Here is a 26,785-nt window from a genome sequence, read left to right as displayed (position 1 = left end):
CATTCTATCTAATTTTATTTCCTACCGTATCGGAGAGCACGTTCATCTGCCAGTTGTGGGTCTTTCATTTCCTCCTCGTGTTTGCAATTTGAATATAATGATGCATTTAAAACGTATAATGGCTAAACGTGTCTTTACAAAAGTTCACAATGCTGCTGCAAATGCAATATAATGTGGACAACATTGAATAAATTCATTTTCGTCAGGTTAAATACTGATAATTAATCACTCAAAGCTCTTTATCTAAACCTCTCTACACAACCGCGGGGACTCGCGCGTCCTCTGTATCGACTACGTGTCTGTAGTTTTTTAACACTTTTTACTCGCCGTGCATCGATCTACTCTTCGGATTCTGACCGGAAAAAGTAGACCATCCGGGTATCTTTGAAACACACTTATTTCAACATACTACGATTTGGGACGGATAGTATGCGAATTGGGACGCAGTAAGAGATTTCGTGAGTTTTACCAAAGCCAGTCTGGTTTTATCTTTCACTAAACATATTTACATATATGGGAAATGGAAGTCGCAATGGAAGACGATTTCGATATATGTAAACTATAGTTTTTCTAATTATAGTTTTTCAAGATGGCGGAACTACATTAAGGCCTCTTTGGACATACCCGTCCCACGTATATAAAGATAATATATTCATTGTTTACGAAATTAGTCAGATAGTCAGATAATTAGCAGAGGTATTTGTACACCATTGAGGACATATTTATTAATAAAAATATTGATTTTAAATAATAAAATACATTTGAAAAAGTACACATTGTCCCTTTAATTTGCTTAGCCTTATCCAACATTTTGGTTTTCTTAATTCCAAGGGAATTAAAACAATCATTTAACATAGAGTTGGGCAAATGTTGGGTGTTTTAATAAACATTGTTGAATCTTTTCCTCCTAGTATTGTGTATGTTTTTTTCCATTATAGATTTGGACAGGCTGTGCACCAGAACACCTTTGTAACCTATGGCCTTAAAACCTTTTACTCTTGTACCTTTAAAAATACTTAAACCTTCCCATTCAGGCTTTCTTAAACCAACATCAAAGAATGTTCACAAACTTTAGTCTCTTGTTTCCATGTTTTTTTTTTTTTATCTATTCATTGGTGTTAAAAATACAAACCTCAGAGTAAAATGAAGACAACAGTATTAAACACAAGTAGCGACATCTTTTCCTCCAAATTGTGATATCCGAGTGAAACAATGTCAAAAAGAAAAAATAGAGGGCTGCAGGACTTGTTCTATTCGTTGATTGTTGATCAGATGGAGGCAGATCTGAATGCTCGCTTGCAGTTGATTGTTAGAAATGGACAGTGTTTAATCAGACTAGGAGTCCAGCATGTCCCTAGTCTTGTCATTTAACTGGAAGAATGATTTAGGACACAAATGAACTGTGTGCATGGATAAATCTTTCTAAATAAGACCAATAACATATAGGAGGGTGAATATACATTTCAAGCCAACATCAAAAATAAATGAAATTCAAGAGCTTAAAGTGGAGGGGGAAATAAGCTTTTTTTTAATAATATAAATAAAAAAAATTGGTCTATTCCTCACATAAAGCTATTGTACAGTTTCAAGACTTATGATGTGTGCACTATATCCCATGGAAAACTTTTTCTGAATTTTTTTTTTTTTTTTTCAAAAAGAAGTCCAGGAATTTGAACAAATTATTTACTGTACACATCAAACTACAGCCAGAACATTAAACTCAAATTACAACTTAATTCAACCCGACATCATTTTAAAACATTACAAACATAGCACTAAAATTAGAGAGAAAAAAAATGCAGCCGAATGCTATTGCAATAAAGACTGAAGAACCCTGCATCGTGCAACTGAAATTCTTTTTCTCAAGTAACAAAAATGAATAAAACTAAAAAACGGCCCATATTTAATAGAAATAACATTCAAGCATTTCCATCATCAACTGGTTCAATAACACTGAAAACCCAACAGAACCGCCTAATGTGATTCTGGAAGAAAATTATTTTCTGCAATGATGCTCATCACATGTTTAGTAAGGTGATGGGATGCAGCTGAAACAGTACGCCTTTGGATTTCCCATCATCCTTTGCCTGTAGCTCCATCTGCTGGGAGCGATCCACCTGATGACACACATGGTGAAGAACCCAATGAACTCAATTCTACTGAGGGGCTTTATGAACTGAAGGCTTTAGGAATGGAGGATCCTTACCAGGTTCCATTTCTTGAATTTCTCATAGTACACAGGTGTGCACTCTGGTCTGGGAGGGTTTCTAATGAACAGTCTAAAGATAAAGTGTGTCACATGCATCAATGATAGTTTTTACATGTCACATACACTCTCAAAATGTCTTTGGAGGGGGATGGATGGAGATTGAGTACCTAACTAGTCGTTCCCGGGCCTCCTCCTGAAGACTGCTGATCTTCTCAGGGCTCAGGTTCAGTAAGCCGTGTGGTCCATCACACACCAGCCTGTTCATTGAGCTTCTCAATGCATTTATCTACACATACACGCATAGTCTTGCTTAACCAAACATTTTACCTCACAACGTAGTCTGGTCAAGTACCCATTCACTTATACAAGAAAGAGCCTGACATTAGGGCTGGGCGATAAGGCCAAAAAATCGTATCCTGGTATTTTTTCACTGAATGGTGATACACTTTATACCCTTTTCTACTTGAAAAAAACCCTACTATTTACTAGTAATTACTATACTATTTACTAGTAACTATTTATTAAAATAAAAATGTATTTTAGCAATATATAGCTATATTTTAGCCATGATTATTGCACTCTGTGCTTGTTCACTGAAGTCTGTGAAGTTTAATAAACTATAAAGGATAAACTATACACTTTAACTAGATCTTACGAGTTATTTTGAAGCAGTTAATATAAAGCATGTTTCATGTTTAGGACAGAGCTCACAGGTTTCCTCCACTATTTTTCACTACTGTATTACGATATAAATAGTATTGCCGCATTCTGTATCATTCATACATTATTTTTTTTTAAATCAATATATCGTACAAACTCGATAGACCACCCAGCCTTACCTGACACACAAAGCTGATTGTTAAATGCATTACCTCACACACACCAAAACATACCTCAGTGATGTCTTCAATATCAAACTTGACATCAAAAGCAAGCTCAATGTCATGTTCAGGAAGCATTGCTTCTTGGGAAATGGGATTCCAGCCCAGGCCACACAGAGCACCAGTAAAACAGGTTCTTTCCTCGTTAGTGCTGCAAAAGAAGTGTACTTGCCATTAGAAACTTATATGTTAAATAAACATTTAAATATGACAAAGTATACTCAGGAAGTTAAACAAGTCTGGGTTGAAACCTGCTACCTACAAATTCTAAAGTGGTTCATAAGCATGTATAGCCTTATAGGCCCACTGAAGCGCCTTAAAACACAGCATTATTTAATGTGTTGACAATTCCCAGTGAAACGGGAAGACAAGGCGGAATATATAGAACAGCTCCTCCCCCTTTTCAAAATAGCCAATAGCATTATATTACAGCTCGGCGAGCACGGTAAAGCCACAGTTTCCTAATCTCTAACCGTTTCTCCTCATCTCCTCCATATCACTTTAAAATATAGCATTCTGTGCAGAGTTCAAAGGGGTCTGATGTTTTCTGTTCTGCGCCTATTAAGTGCACCTTTTTTCATTACTTTGAATGTGCCATTCACCATGTAGAAAATAGTAAATGTGTGGCGCACACTAGCTTATAGATAACAGTTAAGGCAAACATATTCATACTAAAAAAAAAAAAGTAAACAAACTTCAAATTTGATTTCATGGGGACTTTAACATCTTGTTGTGAAAATGTATTGTGATTGGATTTTTTTTTTTTTGCTTTACAGACTGATGTGAAAATATTTATGTAAGTGAGAAAGCATTTGCATGGTGACTGTTACCGCAGTTCCATGACAGGGGTGAAGAGCATAGTAACAAGGGAGGGAAGGCCGTGGATATGAGGCATCAGAGATGTTTCCTTCAGCAAGATATGAGAACCTGCACATGAATTATATATACACACAAAAACAAACATCATTCTAATAAGAAACATTTCTTATTATCAATGCTGAAAAATAGTTTTGTGGAAATTTTCAATGAATTAAAAGTTCAAAAGAACAGTATTAATTTGAAATAGAATAACATTATAAACATCTTGTATAACATTATAAATGTCTTCAGTCACTTTCAATCAATTTAATCTGCCCTTGCTGAATAAAGTATTGGTGTGGGCGATATGAGGTTCAAGTTCTTATATCATGATACAAGTTATTTGTTGACGATAACAATATAGATCACGATAGTCAATTTTGCTTTAAATAAGGTTAATGGCAACCAGTGAAATTCTTGTCAGAATTCTTGTCATTTTCAGCATTGAGTTCTTTTTTTGTTGTTTGCTTAACATTAATAACAGCAGGTCAATTTGGATGCCGTCACTTTAAGAGCATCTGCACAGATCAAATATACTTGTGAGTTTTCTTTCTGTTTACATTCAAGACATAAATGGCTGTTAGCACTGGCAAAGACATGGTCACTTTGACACATGTATGTGTATTTAATAGTTCAAGCTCAATTACTCTGCAAAGAGCACTGTTCAATTCAGTTCTCGAACACTTTATGAGCAGCGGCTTCATTAGACAGGCTTTCCCTGACATCAAGCAATACTTAAAAATGCATGCATACGATAAGCTTTTGTAACTGTGACAGATGATGATAGTCCAAAATCTCGACTGGTTGACACATTTCCACCAGTTAATAGACTCTACCAGTATATCAGCCACCCCTAGTATTCAGCAAATGCACTTACCATGACAAACCCAACCAATCATCATGTGTGATTATGTGCGCACCTGAAGCACTGAGAGACACGGCTGCAGCCACCAACATTCTCTCATGACAGTCCTGTGGATTTTCATTCACCATTACAGAGTTAATACTGTCCCTCTCAATGCCAACAGACCTGCAAACAAAACCAAACCCTCAACACTCTCCGCATCCTATCCAGGGATGAAACTTATCTGGTCTGTGAGATAGACAGGCAGGTCTTACCTGAAGTGGCTGACCCGGCTCATGCTGTGAACGCTGATCTTATGTGGGCTGCTGGGACCATGAACTAAAGCCTGCAAAAGAGGGAGAACATATCTTAAGGAGAAAGTACACACCTCTGTTAACACAGCACAATATGAAAAGCTGAAATGTGTTTGAAAACAGGGACTTTTGTTTAAATCAAATTAATATGCACTGGAGAAACTGCAAAGAAAAGCTTAATCATATCAGTAATCTCTCTGAAATGCACGTATAGTTCATAACTGAGCCATAATCAGTAAAGAAGTGTGCAAGTTCAACTGCAGGTGATCACAGGGCTTCTATGCCAGAACCTTGCACTTGGGGGCGCTGCTGCTGGATACACAAAAGTGCTGAAGAAGCTTGTTGATGAGCTGCTTGTCTTCCACCATCCTGCTGTTCACGGAACCACTAGCTGAACTGGGGGTGAATCTGCCACTGGCCATATCATCATACAGAGATAACAGAACCTCATGGGACTGCTGCAGAGACAAAAAAACAGAAAAACACATGGACTTAACTGCTCAGGATGTTTTATAAGACTTACAAATGTTAAAACACTCTTATTTTCAAACTATCTTAAGAAATATTTTAGTGCATATTGCAGGAGTCATTCTGTGTTACCAGGCAACAGCAGACCATAAAATGTTAATATAATGGCAACCCAACTTATCAAAACTGTGGGGTTGACATGGTTACCTGGCTCTCAAAGCTTTCAGGGGTGTGGCAAGCATGTCCTTCCTGCACCAGCAGGTCAGCAACCCTGACATCACCCATCTCCAAGGAGATGCGCAGGTCAATGCGCATGACGCCGTGCAGAATGGAGTAGAGGGACACGATAGCAGAGCGGCCGCTTGTGAGCGTCTTAAAACGGTTACGTGCCCGACTGCTCCAGCGATCACCCAGAATCAGTGACTGTGCAGACGGACCCATGCCTGCAATGCAAAACTCCTGCGCCTGCAATGGAACATGCAGATACAACTTGTTTTACTGAAATCCAGATGTGATACAGAGTTAGAGCTGGAAGATACACCAAGCATTTATTCACAATGACTTTGCTGGTGACAAAATTAAGTAGCTTTGAACTTCTTATTTTCCTAAAATAGTCTGTTACAGTTGTTTTACTTGATAAAGCTTTAAATATGTATATTTTTCTTAAACTAACGCATCGTTTCACTTCAGAAGGTCTTTATTAATCCCCCAGAGACGTTTGGAGCACTTTAATCATGGATGGATACACTTCAATAAAATATACAGGCATTGATTGTATATGTGCGAGTTGTATATGATGTAAGAGAACAAAAAAAAAAAAAAAACAGTATAAAGAAAAATATTAACTTATACATGTCCGAAAAGGAATATATACAATACACACACACACACACACACATATATTTATTATTATTATTATTTTTTAAATACATCCAAATTTGAAATGATTAAAAATTATTCTTGTGTTTAGTTGAAAAACTAAAAACATACCTTTATTTTTTACTACATTTCTATTGCGTTCTACTGCTAGATTTGTATTGTATCATATTGAATCTCCTTGACAACAATGGCTGTTAGGTAAAAAGCTGAAAATATCAAGATATGTTTTCGCTATATTGCACACCCTTAATAAAGAGAACTCAAAACAACAACAACAAAAAACGGATCAGAAGTACGTACTTGAAAGGGGGGAGACATGAGGTCAGATGGGAGCTCTCTCAGACTGCTGCACGGGACCGTAGAGGTGTTGCCGAAATCCACAAAAAACACCTAAGTCCACAAACATATATATTAAGTCAAGTCACCTTTATTTATATAGCAATTAATATAATAAAGATTGTTATTTTCCTGTTTGTTACTGTGAAGCTACTTTGAAACAATCAATGATGAATAAAATCAAATATGAGGTAAATTCAAATTCTGCTGTAAAGTGGCTCTAAAAAGAGTGTTAGTTAAGTTAAAATACTGTAAAGTTCATTAATTAGCCTTTCACAATTCCGTGTTTGTCTCATCTAGATTGGCACTAGCAGGGTAAAAACCTTTTTCCAGAACCAACAATACCTGTACCTAACAAGAACAAGTTCAGGAATCAAAGTATTTTAAAAGTTAACACAAATTAAATATGAATAAATTTGATGCTTTACTCTACAAAGCTCAAACTTTTCACAACTGTGATGTAGACCCAGCATTAACTTTTTGAGTTAGCTTCTAACATTATACTATACACATCATACACATTATTATTAATAAAATCTCACATTTATAAGGTTATGGTGTAAATGTACGTAGCATAATGTGCCCTAAATATGTTTTAAAACAAGAAATGACTTGGGTTTGTGGCTTTATTCTATTTTGATTAAGTTTAATACATTCTTCAGTTTAACTACTTTAAAATTGTTTAATTTATGATTGGAAAAATGTGCATCTGTACCGGAAATAAATTAATTGTAAAACTATTAAATTAAGCCAAGCATGTGGAGCAATAATTATGGATGTGACTTTTGTTCTGCGAAGAAGCATTGTGAGTGTGTGCTGTACCTCTACATTGCTGCCCAGTATGTGCAATACTTTGGCTCTATAGTATTTGGCCTGTTGCTGTCCATCTTTGAAGGGGGCCACACACAGCAGGTTTGGATAGAGTGAGACAGACACCGGTCTCAGATCCCTCATGTTTAGCGCTACTGTTAACTGACACTGTTTCTCTACGCTGCTCTGATCTGTCTGAAAGCCCCAAAAATGGCCCACATCGATCACCTACAAACAATCATACATGTTAACAACCTGCATATGCTGCTCAAAAAGATGGATGGAGTAGGTCATAATTAGGCCACATTTTTCAAAAGCCTTTAAAAGCTTTCTAAAAAAAGCTGCAGGTGTCAGTCTTCACCTCTGTGATGTTAATGACAAAATCCCTGCTGGATGGAAGCGTCTCTGGATTTACAGTGTTGCTCAGAACTCCAACAGGACACACAGCATGGCTCTGAACATCCACGTTAACCCTGAAAGAGATTTCTTTGTGAAAACTGAATGTATCTCCGTCAAGGTCTGTATGGGGGTGGGGCTTGCGGCTACCTTGCGTAACGCAGGTGTGCGATGGGCTTTCCTCTAGCATGGGCCTCCACCTCATCTGTGTGGTGCACCAGCAGGTGGAGACCGGGAGTCTGGCGAGCTCGCAGCAATGCCAACAAGACCTCGGGTAAAACGCCTGTCTCCCTCACACACGAGCGATAAAACTCCACATACGCTCTGCAGAAGTTTTTGTAAAATGTTTTACTTTATTTCTCGCAATTCCAAGTTCATATCTAACAATTTTAACATCTTGTAATTACGACTTTACACAAAATTGCGTTCTCACAATTTCAAGTTTGCATCTTGCAACTGACACTTTTTCCTTTGGAATTGCAAGTTTACTTCTCACAAAAGAAATTCTGACAAATCCTGAATTGCGAGATAAACTTGCAATTGTAGGGGGAAAAGTCAGAACTGCAAAATAACTCAATTGCAAGACAGAATTTGAAGAATCATGAGAAATAAATCGTCAATTACTTTATTTTGTGCTCAATACAAAATTCCATACTAAACACACACTGTTAGTCTTTGTGCTTTTAAGTTACCTGGATCCATCGAAAGCGATTGATTGGACCTGTCCACATTGACGGAAGAGTGACTGGAGCTGCTTATAGCACAGAAATGCAAACGGAGGCAAATTCCTAATCTGATGAGAGAAAAAAGGCATTAAGCCAGAGACATACTCAACTACACAAGTACTAAATATTTATTTAAGGTCTCATAACATTGTTCCAGTTCTAAAGGGCGAACCGCTAAATGCTAATACTATAAAGTAAAGTTGTCTGTCAGTAAACCAGATTATTCAGTCAGCTAGCATGTCTACAAACATGTTTATAATACATAACTTGCAAAAATTAAGGATGAGAGACAATGAGGAAAGGTTTAGGGACCTGACCCAGGTCAAACTCAATACGAGCCAATAGCTCGTGTGTTTTGAACATGTGCGTCCCAGTTAGGGTTGGGAACCGAGAACCGGTTCTTTTCCAGAACCGGTTGTGTTTTTGAAAAAATACCGGAACCGTGCAAAATTCCCAAGTTTCGGTTCCGAAAACGGTTCTGATGCCGATGCGATATCATCATGTGGGCGAAGTGCTGGGAGTAGAAGACGCCGTCTTATTCCTAAATGACAAAAACTTCACCACTGAAGTTGCGATTTGCTCTCACACGCGCTGCATTTGTCACACACAGACACACGCACGCTGCGCGCGCCGACCGCCGAGTCACTCTAGCCTACATTCAAATCTGTTTGCGCTGAGAGAGAGAGCGCAGTTGTCGATATGAAACTGCTTTACAATCACACAGTCTCAATATTTATTTGTTTCACATATTCAAATGATTTCCGTTACAGAATTAGTGAGATTATAGTTTGAGTAAACATTGACGGTAGTGGTCAAAACAGATGCAGTCCGTATATTTTTTGTGTTCAGAATTTACAAAATATATACAATGAGCGAGTACATCATAATTTTTTTTTTTCCAACCGTGTTTTTGTCTTATCTTGAATCACTACGTAAAGCCTGTAATAAGCGTTAATACTCGGACTTCTTTAGACTGGCCGGCGGATCGCAGCAGCTGCGGAGTAGCCCAATGCCTGCGTGACTCGTCATGGACATAAACAGAGAGAAGTAGCTCCGGCAACAATGTTCTTCCGCAAGACGCATGCAGTTCTGTTTATTAACTGCTAGAGCGCCGATTTATCCAGTAACTAATGAAATAAGTAAAGTCTTTATAAATCAATCATTCAAACCGTTTTAAAAAATAATCTGTTCTACACACATATGTGTGTTAAAGCATATTCTACTCCTTCTGAGAGGGTATTCTTCACTGTTGGAGATACAATAAAGGAGAGGTCTAAATTATTATAGAGAATGCAGAATTTTTTAATTTCCTTATATATATATATATATATATATATATATATATATTTTTTTTTTTTTTTTTTGCAAAGATTGCTTAATAATATTTTGAGTTTGTTTACATTACCAGTCTGTTAAACTAATTTGTCAAGTACTATAAGAAATAAACACGAAAAGGATTGTGGATTTTTCTCTTACTAATATTTTTAATTGAATGGGAACCGGAACCGGAACCGGAATCGTTTGGCGGAACCGGAATCGGAACCGGAACCGGAAAATTTCTCACGATTCCCAACCCTAGTCCCAGTTCTGACTAAATCTGACTTTTGTAAGGGGAGACACTGGTACCAAAATGGTGGTCTTTGGATCATTTCCAGAAAGTTCCTTTGATGCCAGCTGCTCATCAATCTCTCCCTGAGAGAAATAATTTGGAAAGAATGCACCCGCAATGACCACCTAATCCAGAAAGACAAAGAAAGGATAATCAGAACACATTCAATAGTAGCACACACAAACATCCACTACTGTTCAAATGTTAGGGGTTAGTAAGATTCTTAAATATTTTTGAATCTCTTATGTTTGCCAAGGCTGCATTTATTCAAACAAAAATACAGTAAAAAAAAAGTAATTCTTACAAAATACTATTCCAATTTTAAATTACTGTTTTAATACATTTTAAAGAATGTTCTTTATTCCTGAGATATTAAAGCTAAATTTCCAGCAGTTATTACAGTCTTCAATGTCACACGATCCTTCAAAAATCATTCTAATATGCTGATTTGGTGCTAATGAAATGTTTTTATCATCATCAATATTGAAAACATTTGTGCTGCTTCAAAATCTTCCATAACCCATGATACATTTTTGATCTATAGAAAAAATTTACATCTACAAACAATTTGCATTTATACCTGCAGGATGAATCTCTGTTTGTGCAGGCTGGTGTAGTCTGTGGGGTTTGAGGAGGTGCTGATGTGCATGTTAAATCTGGAAACTCTCTTCTTAAGATCCTCAAAGAGCTCTGCCACCTGTAACAGACATGCAATGGGACTCGAGCAAATTCTGTACAAAATTAGCGCATTTGTGTGCAGTGTTTACCTCTCTGATTCGTTTGATTTGAATGCAGTTCTCTTTGCCCCATTCCAGTTCATCCTGGTAAAAAAAAAAAAAAAAAAATAGGTGGGGAAAGATGTTTCAATGTTCACTAGGGCTGTTAAATAAAAAAAATTGAATATTCAAAAGACAGAGTATTGTTTACATCTAGCTGTTTTTGTAGGCTAGAACTTTTTATTAAGAATGCACCGAAATGAAAATTCTGAGCTGAAAAGGAAATTTCTGGATGCACTTAATACATAAATTAAATGCAATCATTTTACGGAATCTGAAAATAAATAAATAAATAAAAAATCTACAAGCCAATAAAATAACCACACTTATTTAGAATAACAAAAACTGGACTGAAAATAGCTCTATATTAAAATATTAAACATCAATATATCAATATATTATTCTTCATTCAGTTCTATGCAACAGACTCCTATTTATTTTGACTAATTATCAAAATAAAAGTACAGTCCTACAAAGCTATTATGATAACAGGTCATTTATCAGAGCAAATCATTTTACCATGGCTGCCCATCAACAAAAACCAGCTCAGTAGTGCAAACAGAAGTCTACTACGGAGAAATTTATTGTCAACATGTTATTTAAGCAGACTTTGCTTTTCCAGTGCTTTATCAATACATGAAAGGAGTGGAAAAGAGCCGCTCTTTACCAAGTTACCAAACATGCAGCACGAAAATGAAACCTGATTCCCGGACACGAAGAAACATTTTCGGCAGCCAAAATGTTGGTGCATCCCTACTTTTTATCTTTTGTTTATATGTCCTAAAGCTTTCTTTTCCATCTTCAAATATATGATCAATATTTATACTCATACCTTTGGGTGTCTAAGTTCTCCCTTAGCTCTAGATGTGTACCAGGCCTACAAAAAAATAAATACATACAGAAGTCCAATTAAGTTAGATTAAAAAACAAATATTTTACTATTATAGACAATGCATGTAATGAGATTGACAGAAATGTTAACAAGGCTGTGAGGGACAGAATATAGTGCATTCAATTAACATATCAATTAGTCAGCTGACGAATATTCTTTAAAAAACCCCAAATAAAATAAAAACTTTCAGTAAACAAACAATTCCGAGTTATGAGATCACGCTCAGAGCAGCAGTTCATACCTTGAAGGCATTGACAAAAGCAATGAAGTCACTTGGAACATTTTGTGCAAAACTCAACTTACTCCTGTGAGGTCAAACAGAGACAACAGAAGAATAATCAGAATCAAGTGGAAGCCCAATTCAGAAAACTTGTGACAAGTATATAGGGTCAAAGGTCAACCTACCTGTACCCAGCCAGTTGCTGCAGTGATGGCATGGCAAAGAAACTCTTCAGGGAGAGAGATGCAGCTGAGAGAAAAACAGTTTTTCACCTTTCATTTTCATCTTTTATTTATCATGACAACATGGTATAGATATTTTTCACACACACACACACACACACACACACATCATTATACCAATGATAAGACACTCCTCTAGACAACCGAACACATGTCCAAGAACGATCAACTTCCCCAACTGCAGGTCCACGGGCAGGTGAGCCAACACACGACCCAGAAATGTCAACTCGCCATCAAACTCCATCTGACTGTTGGTCTGCACAGAAAGAGCTCCGATCTACACACACAGGGCCACAAACCAGGGTTATTACTTATGATTAACTAAAACAAATATTAAAACAATTAATAATATTTTTGTTAATTAAAAAAAGCTAAAACTAAATATTAGATATAGAAATTACATAGAAGCACTACAATTTATAGTTGAAATGAATAAACTAAAAAATAATTTAAACCTAAAAAGCAATATTAAACAAAAACAAACAAAAATATAAATAACAAAATCAAAACAATATTGCAAAAGATTAAGCCAAAATTATGAATAAAGATTTTATTACATTAATAATACTAAAATAACGCTGCCACAAACACAATATGCATACAAACTCAAACAGTAAAATGAACAAATAAATCAACAAGAATACCAAACCAGTTTAACCAAATTAAAATAGGATCCACACATATTCTCAAAGAATGCTCTGTGTTAGCATTCATACATTATGTAAAATTTAATGACCTGTTTGAGTTGCAAGACGGTTCTTTCGATGTCATTGAGGTTGGGTGGCGTGAGGGCCGTGGAGAGAACCGAACGGGGATCACCCATATCCAACAACTTCACCTTCAACAAGGTACTGACCAACGGTGACCGCTGCAAGTCAAAACACACACACACCACTCAACTAAAAATTCTTAAGTTAATTAGAATTGAAAAATTCATTATTTCAGAAGATCCTTCACATTTTGCTGCCATTGGCAGACATGCAATTGCTCTCTTACCAGCATCTCTGGGATTGTGAAATCTGGAATCTCGTGCTCCCAGAAATGTCTGGACACTAACCGGTAACAGAAACCTTTAGATACCCGTCCGGCACGACCTGGGAGGATGCAGGAAGAGACGTGAATAAACTGCATTTAAAAAAAACCCACAAGCCAAGTGCACCTTTACAGTAAAGCTGTGCCACTGAACATCAGCCCACATGTGCAGTACCTCGCCGCTGGTTGCAACTGGTCTTGGATGCCCAGTTCATACAGAGACTGCTGTAATTAGTTTCCTTATCGCATACCAACTGGCGCACAAGGCAGAAGTCAATCACTGCATAACACAAAAAACATTGCATAATTTATACTTCTCGCAGTAGGATGATCTCAAGAACTCAGAGGACTGGTGTAAAAATAAACACCCACCGTATTTAACGTCAGGCACTGTAACAGAACTCTCAGCGATGTTTGTGGAGAGAATAATCTGTAAATACAAACAGCAGGAATTTGTTTCATGTACAATCCATCAAACCCTTCAAACATATAAACATACAAAGCAATGACTTCAGAGACAATTTCACCTTTCTGTATCCAGGTACAGGAACCAGGAACACTCCGTTTTGTTCCTCTAAAGTGACAGAAGAGTGAAGAGGATACACCTGTAACCTGTGAGCAAACAAACACACATTAACACTTTTATATACTAACATGCTTGTGTACACACACACACACACACGCACTACACATAGACATACCTCTTGCGCACAAGTTTTGAAAGGGCCTCCTTCATATATTGGATTTCGTAGAGCCCAGGCAGGAAGACGAGCACACTACCTCTCTCAGGATGAGTAACACTTCCAGTCTGCTTTGAGCACCTTGATGCATTAAATTGAGCAAACATACATTGTTTACAAATGACAGTAAAGACATTTTTAAATGTTGCACAAAAATTCCATTTCAAATAAATGCAGTTCTTTTGAGCAAAAATAATCCTGAATAAACGGAGCAATTCCAAGAGACTTTTTTTTTCTAAATTCAGAGACTTTTTTCTTTGTTCAATTTGCACACTGAACATGGGTTGGAGATCTTAATTTTGAACTCTCAGTGCACCAGATTGATAAATTTAGCTTAAAAATGTACAAAATATTATATATACCCAGGTCCGCTCAACAGTCACACAAAATCATGTGAGAAACACTGGTACGCGTGTCTCACTGTAATCTCTGACCTTTGATCTTTAGCCTCCATCTCATCAAAGCTCTGGATGAGAGAGACGGCCACATTATACATCTCCTCTGTGATACAAGGATCTTCTGGGTGGTTTAAGTTAATCTATGACAAACACAAACACATTTATATAGTGCATTTAAGTAGAAATGGTCAAAATATAGCATTTTTTGCTGCTTCCCATACATTGATTCCAAAAGGCAGGATGGTTGAGAGATCATTCAGATAGAACTCTTCAATGGCATATGGGGCTCCTTCCACCTCAAACACGTAGGCTGGATTCATCTGATTGCGGATGAGAGTTCCAAAATAATCGGCGAACTCTGCACAGTTTATAGTGGCGGACATCAGAATGACCTGCAGAAGGAGAGGTAGGATAAATGGAGAAGGGGTAAAAATGACAGTGTAAAACTTGCTTGTGTCAATTTAAGTATGCATGTTAAACAAACCTTGACATATCTGGAATTGGACCGTAGCAGTTTTCTGATAACCAGCAACAAGAAGTCAAGTTCCTCTGTTCTCTCATGGACCTGAATCAAGTTATAATCACACACAAATTAAGTCTGCTGAACTTTTTATACTTCAAATAATCCTAAAAAGCATATCACCACTTCAACATGAATATTAAGCAGCACAGCTGTCTTTAACATTGATAATAGTTAAAAAAGAAAATCTTCGGTAGTAAATGATGTAATGTAATTTGCAAATTCATCCATGCCATCACAGGAATAAATTACTTTTAAAATGTATTAAAATAAATGAAATAGTTTTTTTAGCATTAATATTTCACAATATAACTGTTTTATCTGTATTTCTGATGTAATAAAAGAAACCATGGTGAGCATAAGAGACTTCATTCATTTAAAAGCTTGAACTGTTGTATCTATAAATTGCAGATTATTTGTGTACCTCATCTATGAAGATGTGCGAGTACTCTGTGAGTGTTTTGGCTCCTACTAATTTCTGCAGCAAGACTCCTGTGGTCACATAAATCAGTTTGGTATGTTCTGTGGCCATCTTCTCTAAACCCACCTTGAAAAAGAGAGGGAAAAAAACATCTATTTAATGTATACAGTTTTAGTGAGTCGAATAGCTTACAGTATGCTTGGAATTTTAATCAGCATATTTTATACTGCAAGTTTAACAAAAGGGAATCTGAATCCAGTTCCACTTAACAATTCTGTTTCCACCAACCCTGTTTCTGGAGGCACCCCAATAGTACCCAGTTTGGATGTCCCCCTTATCTGACCCATCTATTTTCAGAGTCTCTACTAATGAGCTGATGAGTTGGAAGTACTTTTGAAGAAAACATTTTTTTTTTTTACTAATGATGTTCGATTTCCGAAATATTTGTTCTTTTAAGGTGCTTAACAGAAGCACTGTAGCCTCACTTTAGCTCCCAGTTGACAACCCAGAAGTTTGATTCAGGGGCTGTTTACACAACACGGTTTTCAACTTAAATGGAAAACTTTTGAAAGTTTTTGAAACCAATACTTTTACTGTCTCTGTGTACAATGTGATAAGTGATACAATGTGACGTCATGCACGTGTATTACTTATTCAACTAACTACTGGTCTGGCATGAATAATCCACCATTTTAGTCATTTTCATGAATCCTTGTGAACATTTTGACAGTGAGTATGCAAAAGACGCAAACGAAAGACTTTAAAACATCACTCATGTAAACGTACCCTAAATTTGAATCTGACCGGTTACAAGCCTAAAAGAACAATTGATTCTAGAGTCGAACATTACTAGTTTCTCCTGCATGCATATCACACCTGATACCCCACCAAGCTTCCCAGGGTGCATTTGCGTTCACGTGCTACCCAGCGGGCAATGCTGGTGGCGCCGATTTTGCGTGGCTGAGTGACAACCAGATTACAGGGCATATTTCTCTCCGCATAGTGATCCAGGATGAATTGTGGCAGCTGGGTGGTTTTCCCGCTGCCTGTCGCTCCACGAATGATGATGACAGAGTTATTCTCAATCAGAGAGATCAACTACACACAAATACAGACAGGGATTGACATATACACATATAGGAAAATGCAAAAAATAAAAATAAATCCTTGATTGAATAATGAGTAAATAAGTTCATATGTGCCTTGTATCTCTATGAATGTACCTCTTGTCTGTTCTTAGTAATAGGCAGAATTGGATACTCATAACTGGCCAGAGTAGGGGGGGTGGATCCTGGACCTATAGTTCAGAAGGCACGTCAAAACAGATTAAACAGTGAACATGAGTTATGCAATAACATCCTAGTAGGTAACAAAAGCCAAATGTGGTGGTAGGAGATGTTATGCTAATAGCACAGTGACCATAGAGATCATACTGATTCAAGATAAAAAAATTGTTCAAGGAACATCAAATGTAGTGTATGTGAGGAGCAGCTTGTGTGTAGGCTCGTTTGTAATTACTATTCAGAAGTTCTGCCTTCCTGCTCTTCTGGTTTCCTCCATCTGATCCTACCTTTTCTGGAGAAGTCTTATCATCAGACAACAACTCTACAGACCTGCAGCAAATGCACAAACACATTGAGAGAAAAATGTGTAAGGTGTTGTCCTTGGGTCCTGTCAGTCCATTCATTGCCTTGATCAGGGGTTTTCCATCTTTTAGATGGCCAACTAAATGTTTCCATGTAAAAAGGCCAAATTTATAGAGTGAAAATTAATATTATAAATATGAATAGTATTTGGAAAATATTTCGTTTATATAAAGAATGCTAACTTACACACTCACTACCCTGTGCTGTACTGTAACGTTAGATGGATTTATTGTTTGTTTTTTAAAATGTATTCACGTTAACCCATGTTTTATTCATTATTCATGTTTTTTTTTTATTATTATTATTATTATTCATTTAAACACTGTATTTTAGACTTTTCCATGGACACCGTAGCCTAGCACGGCCTTGCGGCCTCCTGAGAGTCCCCATCCCCGGGCCCAGTTTGAAAACTCCTAGTTTGCCACCAACTGTCAAACATCAATTCACCTGCGCACGCATACAGCGGTAGATAGTGTAAAAATGCTAAATGTTGTTTGGTATGGCAGAGCCTCTAAAACTAAACTTGGTCAAAGCATTCATATTTAATAATGTGAAAACGTAAGTGCTAAATTGCATACGTATACTCTGAAAAATAAACTAAGTTACGTATCCTAAACGCACGTGTCTCCCAACAGTCCCATGGTGATTTTATTTTAATTAGCGATAACTGCACATGGTACAAAATTCCAGTTTTGTCAATGTTATTGTCCAACATCTCTAGAAATTACGAAATCCTCTTAGAGCAAGTTTGGATAATAAAACCAAGTTTTCAGAAGCAAAAACGCTTGACCTCGTCATTGACGTTAACTTACCTGCCAGCAGTAGCTTTGGGCTCATCTAGCTTTTTCACTTCATCAGTGATTCTGACGTTTGCAAACTGTGCCCCAACAGTAAACCAGTGGGCTATCTGATCTGATGTGATGGCCTGATGCATCCTGCACAAAACATTCAAAAATCGTGTTTAAAAAACGCCAAAATATTCAATCGTCAAGAAGAGCTAACATACGTCCACCACCCGCCAGCACGCTCTCCACTCTGGTAACGTTAATTTCTTCTTCTACTGGCCGCGAATACCGCCCGGGGGGGGGGGGGGGGGGGACTACCTGTAAAATTGAACCAGGTCAACGGTCACCTTTTTTTTTTAAGTAACGAAAATGTTTTATATTGTGTGATTTGTTGATAGAACAAATGTCGGTGAGATATTAACTTCAAAATAAATGTGTACGTATTTTCATTAATTAGAGGTCATATGCTGTGGAGAAACCAATGACGATTTTTCCCGCCTTAAGGAGCGCCTCTTGTGATCTCCATAGATACAGTCGGCAACGCGTCATAGTTGGGGGGCGTGGTCGGCGTGGGGGAAAGCAGCGCGACCATCCTATGTATTTGAATGACAAAAATGTCATATTGCGAGTCATTTATGCCTGCCGACCGGTGTTGTGCCGAATTCCGACTCCCTGCCAGAATCTGACTCCCCTCGCGAGCACGCGCATGACGTCAATTTGTGCCGCCGCAACTTGCGAAAACAGACAGTAGTCAGACGACGTAAGAAATTACATGATAGAAATTTGTTTGTTGATTTTTGATCATGTATTTATTCTTTTTTTTCCCTCTTTGATCATATATTTGACCAAACTCGTATGATTTACAACTCGTATGATTTACAACTGTCAGATTTTTCGCTTGTAAAGTGTTTTTACTACAGTATTGTAAAACAGTGTTTTTTGGGGTTTTTTTTTAAACACTACAGTGTTTTTTGTCGTAAAACAATTAGTTTCGTAAGGGTACACCTAAACATGAACATCATTACTAAATGGAATGCTGACAAATATGTCATTTGACTTTGCTGCCTGCACACTTTCTATAAAAACTACAGTGCTGCAAAAACATACTTCCCTATGTAAAATAATAATTATTGAACCTCCTCACTTGTGCTTTTAAAATACTTGGTAACACTTTAAAATAAGGTTCATTAGTTAACATTAGTAAATGCATTAACTAAACTAACATGAACTAATGATGAGCAATGCATTAGTTACAGTGTTTATTAATCTTTGTTAATGTTAGTTAATATAAATACAGCTGTTCATTGTGCGTTCATGTTAGTTCACAGTGCATTAACTAATGGTAACTAATACAACCTTTGATTTTAATAATGTATTAGTAAATGTTGGAATTAATATTAACTAAGATTAATAAATGGTGAAGAAGTATTGTTCATTTTTAGTACATGTTAACTAATGACCCTTATTGTAAAGTGTTACCAAATACTTATTATTCAACCTGCACACTTTTTCTGCCAGGTAGTCTACAGTATGAGATGAGTCTCCAGAATGAGTGTCTTGTGTCTCTGACCCAGCTAAAGTGATCCCAGGGTGGGGGGTGTGAATTCGGCAGGGCTGCCAAAATCATACCCCCCTATGTTAAATACTTACTATTGAAACTACACACTTGTGCTTTTCTGCAGGTAGTCTACAGGATGAGATGAGTCTCCAGAATGAGTGTCTTGAGTCTCTGACCAACTAAAGTGATCCCAGAGTGGGGGGTGTGAATTCGGCAGAGTTGCCAAAATCATACCCCCCTATGTAAAATACTTACTATTGAATTTAAATTAATACAGTTTTTTTACAGGTAGTCTACAGGATGAGATGAGTCCCCATAATGAGTGTCTTGAGTCTCTGACCCAGCTAAAGTGATCCCAGAGTGGGGGGTGTGAATTCGGCAGGGCTGCCAAAATCATACCCCCCTATGTTAAATACTTACTATTGAATTTAAATTAATACATTTTTTTACAGGTAGTCTACAGGATGAGATGAGTCTCCAGAATGAGTGTCTTGTGTCTCTGACCCAGCTAAAGTGATCCCAGAGTGGGGGGTGTGAATTCGGCAGGGCTGCCAAAATCATACCCCCCTATGTTAAATACTTACTATTGAAACTACACACTTGTGCTTTTCTGCAGGTAGTCTACAGGATGAGTGTCTTGAGTCTCTGACCCAACTAAAGTGATCCCAGAGTGGGGGGTGTGAATTCGGCAGGGCTGCCAAAATCATACCCCCCTATGGTAAATACTTAATATTGAATTTAAATTAATACAGTTTTTTTACAGGTAGTCTACAGGATGAGATGAGTCTCACACTCATTCTGGGGACTCATCTCATCCTGTAGACTACCTGCAGAAAAGCACAAGTGTGTAGTTTCAATAGTAAGTATTTAACATAGGGGGGTATGATTATGGCAGCCCTGCCGAATTCACACCCCCCACCCTGGGATCACTTTAGCTGGGTCAGAGACTCAAGACACTCATTATGGAGACTCATCTCATCCTGTAGACTACCTGTAAAAAAACTGTATTAATTTAAATTCAATAGTAAGTATTTAACATAGGGGGGTATGATTTTGGCAACTCTGCCGAATTCACACCCCCCACTCTGGGATCACTTTAGCTGGGTCAGAGACACAAGACACTCATTCTGGAGACTCATCTCATCCTGTAGACTACCTGTAAAAAAACTGTATTAATTTAAATTCAATAGTAAGTATTTAACATAGGGGGGTATGATTTTGGCAGCCCTGCCGAATTCACACCCCCCACTCTGGGATCACTTTAGCTGGGTCAAAGACTCAAGACACTCATTCTGGGGACTCATCTCATCCTGTAGACTACCTGTAAAAAAACTGTATTAATTTAAATTCAATATTAAGTATTTACCATAGGGGGGTATGATTTTGGCAGCCCTGCCGAATTCACACCCCCCACCCTGGGATCACTTTAGCTGGGTCAAAGACTCAAGACACTCATTCTGGGGACTCATCTCATCCTGTAGACTACCTGCAGAAAAGCACAAGTGTGTAGTTTCAATATTAAGTATTTACCATAGGGGGGTATGATTTTGGCAGCCCTGCCGAATTCACACCCCCCACTCTGGGATCACTTTAGCTGGGTCAGAGACACAAGACACTCATTCTGGGGACTCATCTCATCCTGTAGACTACCTGTAAAAAAACTGTATTAATTTAAATTCAATAGTAAGTATTTTACATAGGGGGGTATGATTTTGGCAGCCCTGCCGAATTCACACCCCCCACCCTGGGATCACTTTAGCTGGGTCAGAGACTCAAGACACTCATTCTGGAGACTCATCTCATCCTGTAGACTACCTGTAAAAAAACTGTATTAATTTAAATTCAATAGTAAGTATTTTACATAGGGGGGTATGATTTTGGCAACTCTGCCGAATTCACACCCCCCACCCTGGGATCACTTTAGCTGGGTCAGAGACTCAAGACACTCATTCTGGAGACTCATCTCATCCTGTAGACTACCTGCAGAAAAGCACAAGTGTGTAGTTTCAATAGTAAGTATTTAACATAGGGGGGTATGATTTTGGCAGCCCTGCCGAATTCACACCCCCCACTCTGGGATCACTTTAGTTGGGTCAGAGACACAAGACACTCATTCTGGAGACTCATCTCATCCTGTAGACTACCTGTAAAAAAACTGTATTAATTTAAATTCAATAGTAAGTATTTTACATAGGGGGGTATGATTTTGGCAACTCTGCCGAATTCACACCCCCCACCCTGGGATCACTTTAGCTGGGTCAGAGACTCAAGACACTCATTCTGGAGACTCATCTCATCCTGTAGACTACCTGCAGAAAAGCACAAGTGTGTAGTTTCAATAGTAAGTATTTTACATAGGGGGGTATGATTTTGGCAACTCTGCCGAATTCACACCCCCCACTCTGGGATCACTTTAGCTGGGTCAGAGACTCAAGACACTCATTCTGGAGACTCATCTCATACTGTAGACTACCTTTAAAAAAACTGTATTAATTTAAATTCAATAGTAAGTATTTTACATAGGGGGGTATGATTTTGGCAGCCCTGCCGAATTCACACCCCCCACTCTGGGATCACTTTAGCTGGGTCAGAGACTCAAGACACTCATTATGGGGACTCATCTCATCCTGTAGACTACCTGTAAAAAAAATGTATTAATTTAAATTCAATAGTAAGTATTTAACATAGGGGGGTATGATTTTGGCAGCCCTGCCGAATTCACACCCCCCACTCTGGGATCACTTTAGCTGGGTCAGAGACTCAAGACACTCATTATGGGGACTCATCTCATCCTGTAGACTACCTGTAAAAAAACTGTATTAATCTAAATTCAATAGTAAGTATTTTACATAGGGGGGTATGATTTTGGCAACTCTGCCGAATTCACACCCCCCACTCTGGGATCACTTTAGCTGGGTCAGAGACTCAAGACACTCATTATGGGGACTCATCTCATCCTGTAGACTACCTGTAAAAAAACTGTATTAATTTAAATTCAATAGTAAGTATTTTACATAGGGGGGTATGATTTTGGCAACTCTGCCGAATTCACACCCCCCACCCTGGGATCACTTTAGCTGGGTCAGAGACTCAAGACACTCATTCTGGAGACTCATCTCATCCTGTAGACTACCTGCAGAAAAGCACAAGTGTGTAGTTTCAATAGTAAGTATTTTACATAGGGGGGTATGATTTTGGCAACTCTGCCGAATTCACACCCCCCACTCTGGGATCACTTTAGCTGGGTCAGAGACTCAAGACACTCATTCTGGAGACTCATCTCATACTGTAGACTACCTTTAAAAAAACTGTATTAATTTAAATTCAATAGTAAGTATTTTACATAGGGGGGTATGATTTTGGCAGCCCTGCCGAATTCACACCCCCCACTCTGGGATCACTTTAGCTGGGTCAGAGACTCAAGACACTCATTATGGGGACTCATCTCATCCTGTAGACTACCTGTAAAAAAAATGTATTAATTTAAATTCAATAGTAAGTATTTAACATAGGGGGGTATGATTTTGGCAGCCCTGCCGAATTCACACCCCCCACTCTGGGATCACTTTAGCTGGGTCAGAGACTCAAGACACTCATTATGGGGACTCATCTCATCCTGTAGACTACCTGTAAAAAAAATGTATTAATTTAAATTCAATAGTAAGTATTTAACATAGGGGGGTATGATTTTGGCAGCCCTGCCGAATTCACACCCCCCACTCTGGGATCACTTTAGCTGGGTCAGAGACTCAAGACACTCATTATGGAGACTCATCTCATCCTGTAGACTACCTTTAAAAAAACTGTATTAATCTAAATTCAATAGTAAGTATTTTACATAGGGGGGTATGATTTTGGCAACTCTGCCGAATTCACACCCCCCACTCTGGGATCACTTTAGCTGGGTCAGAGACTCAAGACACTCATTATGGGGACTCATCTCATCCTGTAGACTACCTGTAAAAAAATGTATTAATTTAAATTCAATAGTAAGTATTTAACATAGGGGGGTATGATTTTGGCAGCCCTGCCGAATTCACACCCCCCACTCTGGGATCACTTTAGTTGGTCAGAGACTCAAGACACTCATTCTGGAGACTCATCTCATCCTGTAGACTACCTGCAGAAAAGCACAAGTGTGTAGTTTCAATAGTAAGTATTTAACATAGGGGGGTATGATTATGGCAGCCCTGCCGAATTCACACCCCCCACCCTGGGATCACTTTAGCTGGGTCAGAGACTCAAGACACTCATTATGGAGACTCATCTCATCCTGTAGACTACCTGTAAAAAAACTGTATTAATTTAAATTCAATAGTAAGTATTTAACATAGGGGGGTATGATTTTGGCAACTCTGCCGAATTCACACCCCCCACTCTGGGATCACTTTAGCTGGGTCAGAGACACAAGACACTCATTCTGGAGACTCATCTCATCCTGTAGACTACCTGTAAAAAAACTGTATTAATTTAAATTCAATAGTAAGTATTTAACATAGGGGGGTATGATTTTGGCAGCCCTGCCGAATTCACACCCCCCACCCTGGGATCACTTTAGCTGGGTCAGAGACACAAGACACTCATTCTGGAGACTCATCTCATACTGTAGACTACCTGGCAGAAAAAGTGTGCAGGTTGAATAATAAGTATTTGGTAACACTTTACAATAAGGGTCATTAGTTAACATGTACTAAAAATGAACAATACTTCTTCACCATTTATTAATCTTAGTTAATATTAATTCCAACATTTACTAATACATTATTAAAATCAAAGGTTGTATTAGTTACCATTAGTTAATGCACTGTGAACTAACATGAACGCACAATGAACAGCTGTATTTATATTAACTAACATTAACAAAGATTAATAAACACTGTAACTAATGCATTGCTCATCATTAGTTCATGTTAGTTTAGTTAATGCATTTACTAATGTTAACTAATGAACCTTATTTTAAAGTGTTACCAAGTATTTTAAAAGCACAAGTGAGGAGGTTCAATAATTATTATTTTACATAGGGAAGTATGTTTTTGCAGCACTGTAGTTTTTATAGAAAGTGTGCAGGCAGCAAAGTCAAATGACATATTTGTCAGCATTCCATTTAGTAATGATGTTCATGTTTAGGTGTACCCTTACGAAACTAATTGTTTTACGACAAAAAACACTGTAGTGTTTAAAAAAAAACCCCAAAAAACACTGTTTTACAATACTGTAGTAAAAACACTTTACAAGCGAAAAATCTGACAGTTGTAAATCATACGAGTTGTAAATCATACGAGTTTGGTCAAATATATGATCAAAGAGGGAAAAAAAAGAATAAATACATGATCAAAAATCAACAAACAAATTTCTATCATGTAATTTCTTACGTCGTCTGACTACTGTCTGTTTTCGCAAGTTGCGGCGGCACAAATTGACGTCATGCGCGTGCTCGCGAGGGGAGTCAGATTCTGGCAGGGAGTCGGAATTCGGCACAACACCGGCAACGGTACATTGCGAAATTAACTGTAATAGGTTATGATTGCCCTTATTTAATTAAAAACTGGGTCAATGACCCAACCAAATGGCCGGAGGTGTCGTTTCCAGACTATTATATCTGGTTGAATCTTCAGGGTAAGACATCGCGGAAGCTACCGGCAACACAAGCCTGTAACTCAATCAACTTGCGTATAAGTTACTATAAGTCGATAAAACCATGTCACTTACCAATTGTACGTATGCTTCACTCCAATCTATTAATCTTTTTGTAAAACGGTGATCATTAGTAGTCGCTACGAAGTTGCAGAGGGACTTTGCTGATAGTTATCCGAATTCTCACAGACTGCAGTCTGATAACCTTCAGCTGATAACGCTAATAACATCCCTTATAAAAAACAACTAAAGGAATCTTGTAGTATTTTAGGACAAAATATTATAGTAACGTTAATCCTATAGGAATACTATAGTATTTTGGGACATAGCCTAGGAGTATAAGTATTAATGAACATCACAGAAGTATTATACACTACTATAGAATACTAATAGCCATAGGATTACTATAGTTCTTTTTCGTAAGGGATGTAACGTCAGACAAATCTGGCCCACTGCCTAATACGAGTTAAACATCTACTACTATATCACACGGACCACTACTCACACAGTAATCTAATAAGATATGATTAATTTTGCCATTTTGTCCTCCTATCCGGTTCTGTATGTATGTAAGAAAGGCTGTAGAACTTCAATTTATAATTTGTTTGTTTATTGGTGGTACAGAAAACGACACCGCAACTCTTCGGCATGATTGTCCCATGTATTTCAATGAGCGCCAAGGCATTGTTTTCCCCCACGGGCTAAATTCACACCACGTGACGGGGCGTTCCCGGGGGCGTTCCCAGACCAACCGACTGTATCTATGCTTGTGATGCATCATCTCATTTTCAAAAGAGGGTCATATAAACACAAATACATACAAAAGACAAACCATAAGCAAAAAAAAATAAATAAATAAAAAAAATTAAAAATACATAACTTACATTACAGACATACAAAGCTAATAGGCTACACAACTCATTCATACACAAACTATCTCACCGACCACTCACACTAAGTTTTTACTCAAAGTGAAATAATACAAGTCATATTATGATCATCATCATCATCATAATATCACCTGTAAATGTATACATTTTAATTACATTAAATAGATTACAGCAAAAATAATAATAAATGAATGAAAAAATAACATTTTAACGAATGAACAAATGATAACTTAAAGTTAAAAGTTAAAAGCATAAACAAATTGAAATAGAAATTGGGATGATCTGAAAAAGTGAAAAGAAGTTTTAGATCTCAAGGAAATTGAACGATTATTCCAGGCGCTTTCTATTGAAACGATCCAACTTCATAATAAATTCTGGGTACAAAGAAAAAGGGGAATTGCATGTGTCTGAGTGGATAATGAAGATCTGCTTGGAATTAGATGCTGTTTGAAGGACAGTTGAAAGAAACACCCAGTGGAATTGCCTTCTTGATTTAGATTGCAACCAGTTTAGTGCTTCATACATTGATTAAACAGTGATGAGTTCTTATAAGGACACCTCAAAACAAAATCTACAAAGTGAGTTGACTACAACATTAAGGGGCATTAAATTAGTGTCGATGGTATTCTTATTAACAATGACCTTACAGCCTGCCATATAAAAGACAATTTGAATTGTGTAGAGCATAAAATAAACTAATAA

At 37.6% G+C, this 26,785-nt stretch overlaps 1 protein-coding gene across 1 annotated transcript; it reads right to left on the bottom strand.

Moving 5' to 3' along the window:
* Nucleotides 1-1,669: 1,669 nt before the first annotated feature.
* Nucleotides 1,670-18,312, bottom strand: tdrd9 (tudor domain containing 9). The gene is made up of 36 exons (XM_039671611.2): nucleotides 18,223-18,312; nucleotides 18,029-18,151; nucleotides 17,089-17,183; nucleotides 16,794-16,867; nucleotides 16,447-16,668; nucleotides 15,574-15,696; nucleotides 15,114-15,194; nucleotides 14,851-15,021; nucleotides 14,666-14,769; nucleotides 14,193-14,312; nucleotides 14,019-14,103; nucleotides 13,864-13,921; nucleotides 13,667-13,771; nucleotides 13,456-13,553; nucleotides 13,196-13,327; nucleotides 12,577-12,736; nucleotides 12,403-12,466; nucleotides 12,239-12,302; nucleotides 11,938-11,982; nucleotides 11,097-11,150; nucleotides 10,910-11,026; nucleotides 10,347-10,454; nucleotides 8,688-8,788; nucleotides 8,146-8,319; nucleotides 7,961-8,072; nucleotides 7,612-7,827; nucleotides 6,754-6,843; nucleotides 5,782-6,039; nucleotides 5,397-5,564; nucleotides 5,068-5,138; nucleotides 4,869-4,978; nucleotides 3,921-4,017; nucleotides 3,103-3,241; nucleotides 2,377-2,495; nucleotides 2,207-2,279; nucleotides 1,670-2,117 (listed from the first exon to the last, which is right to left on the bottom strand). Exons 2-36 carry the CDS (start codon nucleotides 18,148-18,150, stop codon nucleotides 2,019-2,021), a joined length of 4,029 nt encoding a protein of 1,342 aa, XP_039527545.2. The 5' UTR covers nucleotide 18,151; nucleotides 18,223-18,312; the 3' UTR covers nucleotides 1,670-2,018.
* Between the last annotated feature and the right edge of the window lie 8,473 nt (nucleotides 18,313-26,785).

The sequence above is a fragment of the Pimephales promelas genome, chromosome 11 (genome assembly GCF_988280905.1).
Source record: "Pimephales promelas chromosome 11, fPimPro1.hap1.1, whole genome shotgun sequence".
In the NCBI taxonomy this organism is placed as follows: Eukaryota; Metazoa; Chordata; class Actinopteri; order Cypriniformes; family Leuciscidae; genus Pimephales; species Pimephales promelas.
This window is presented reverse-complemented; position numbering and strand designations above follow the sequence as displayed.

Bases quoted from the DNA above. Each gene is read 5' to 3' on its own strand.
- tdrd9 (XM_039671611.2), bottom strand. From the start codon at position 18,150: ATGCATCAGGCCATCACATCAGATCAGATAGCCCACTGGTTTACTGTT. The intron at 11,027-11,096 runs GTAAACACTGCA...TGTCTGTTACAG, and splicing joins AAATCAAACGAATCAGAGAG to GTGGCAGAGCTCTTTGAGGA. The intron at 6,040-6,753 runs GTACGTACTTCT...GTTCCATTGCAG, and splicing joins TCATGTCTCCCCCCTTTCAA to GCGCAGGAGTTTTGCATTGC.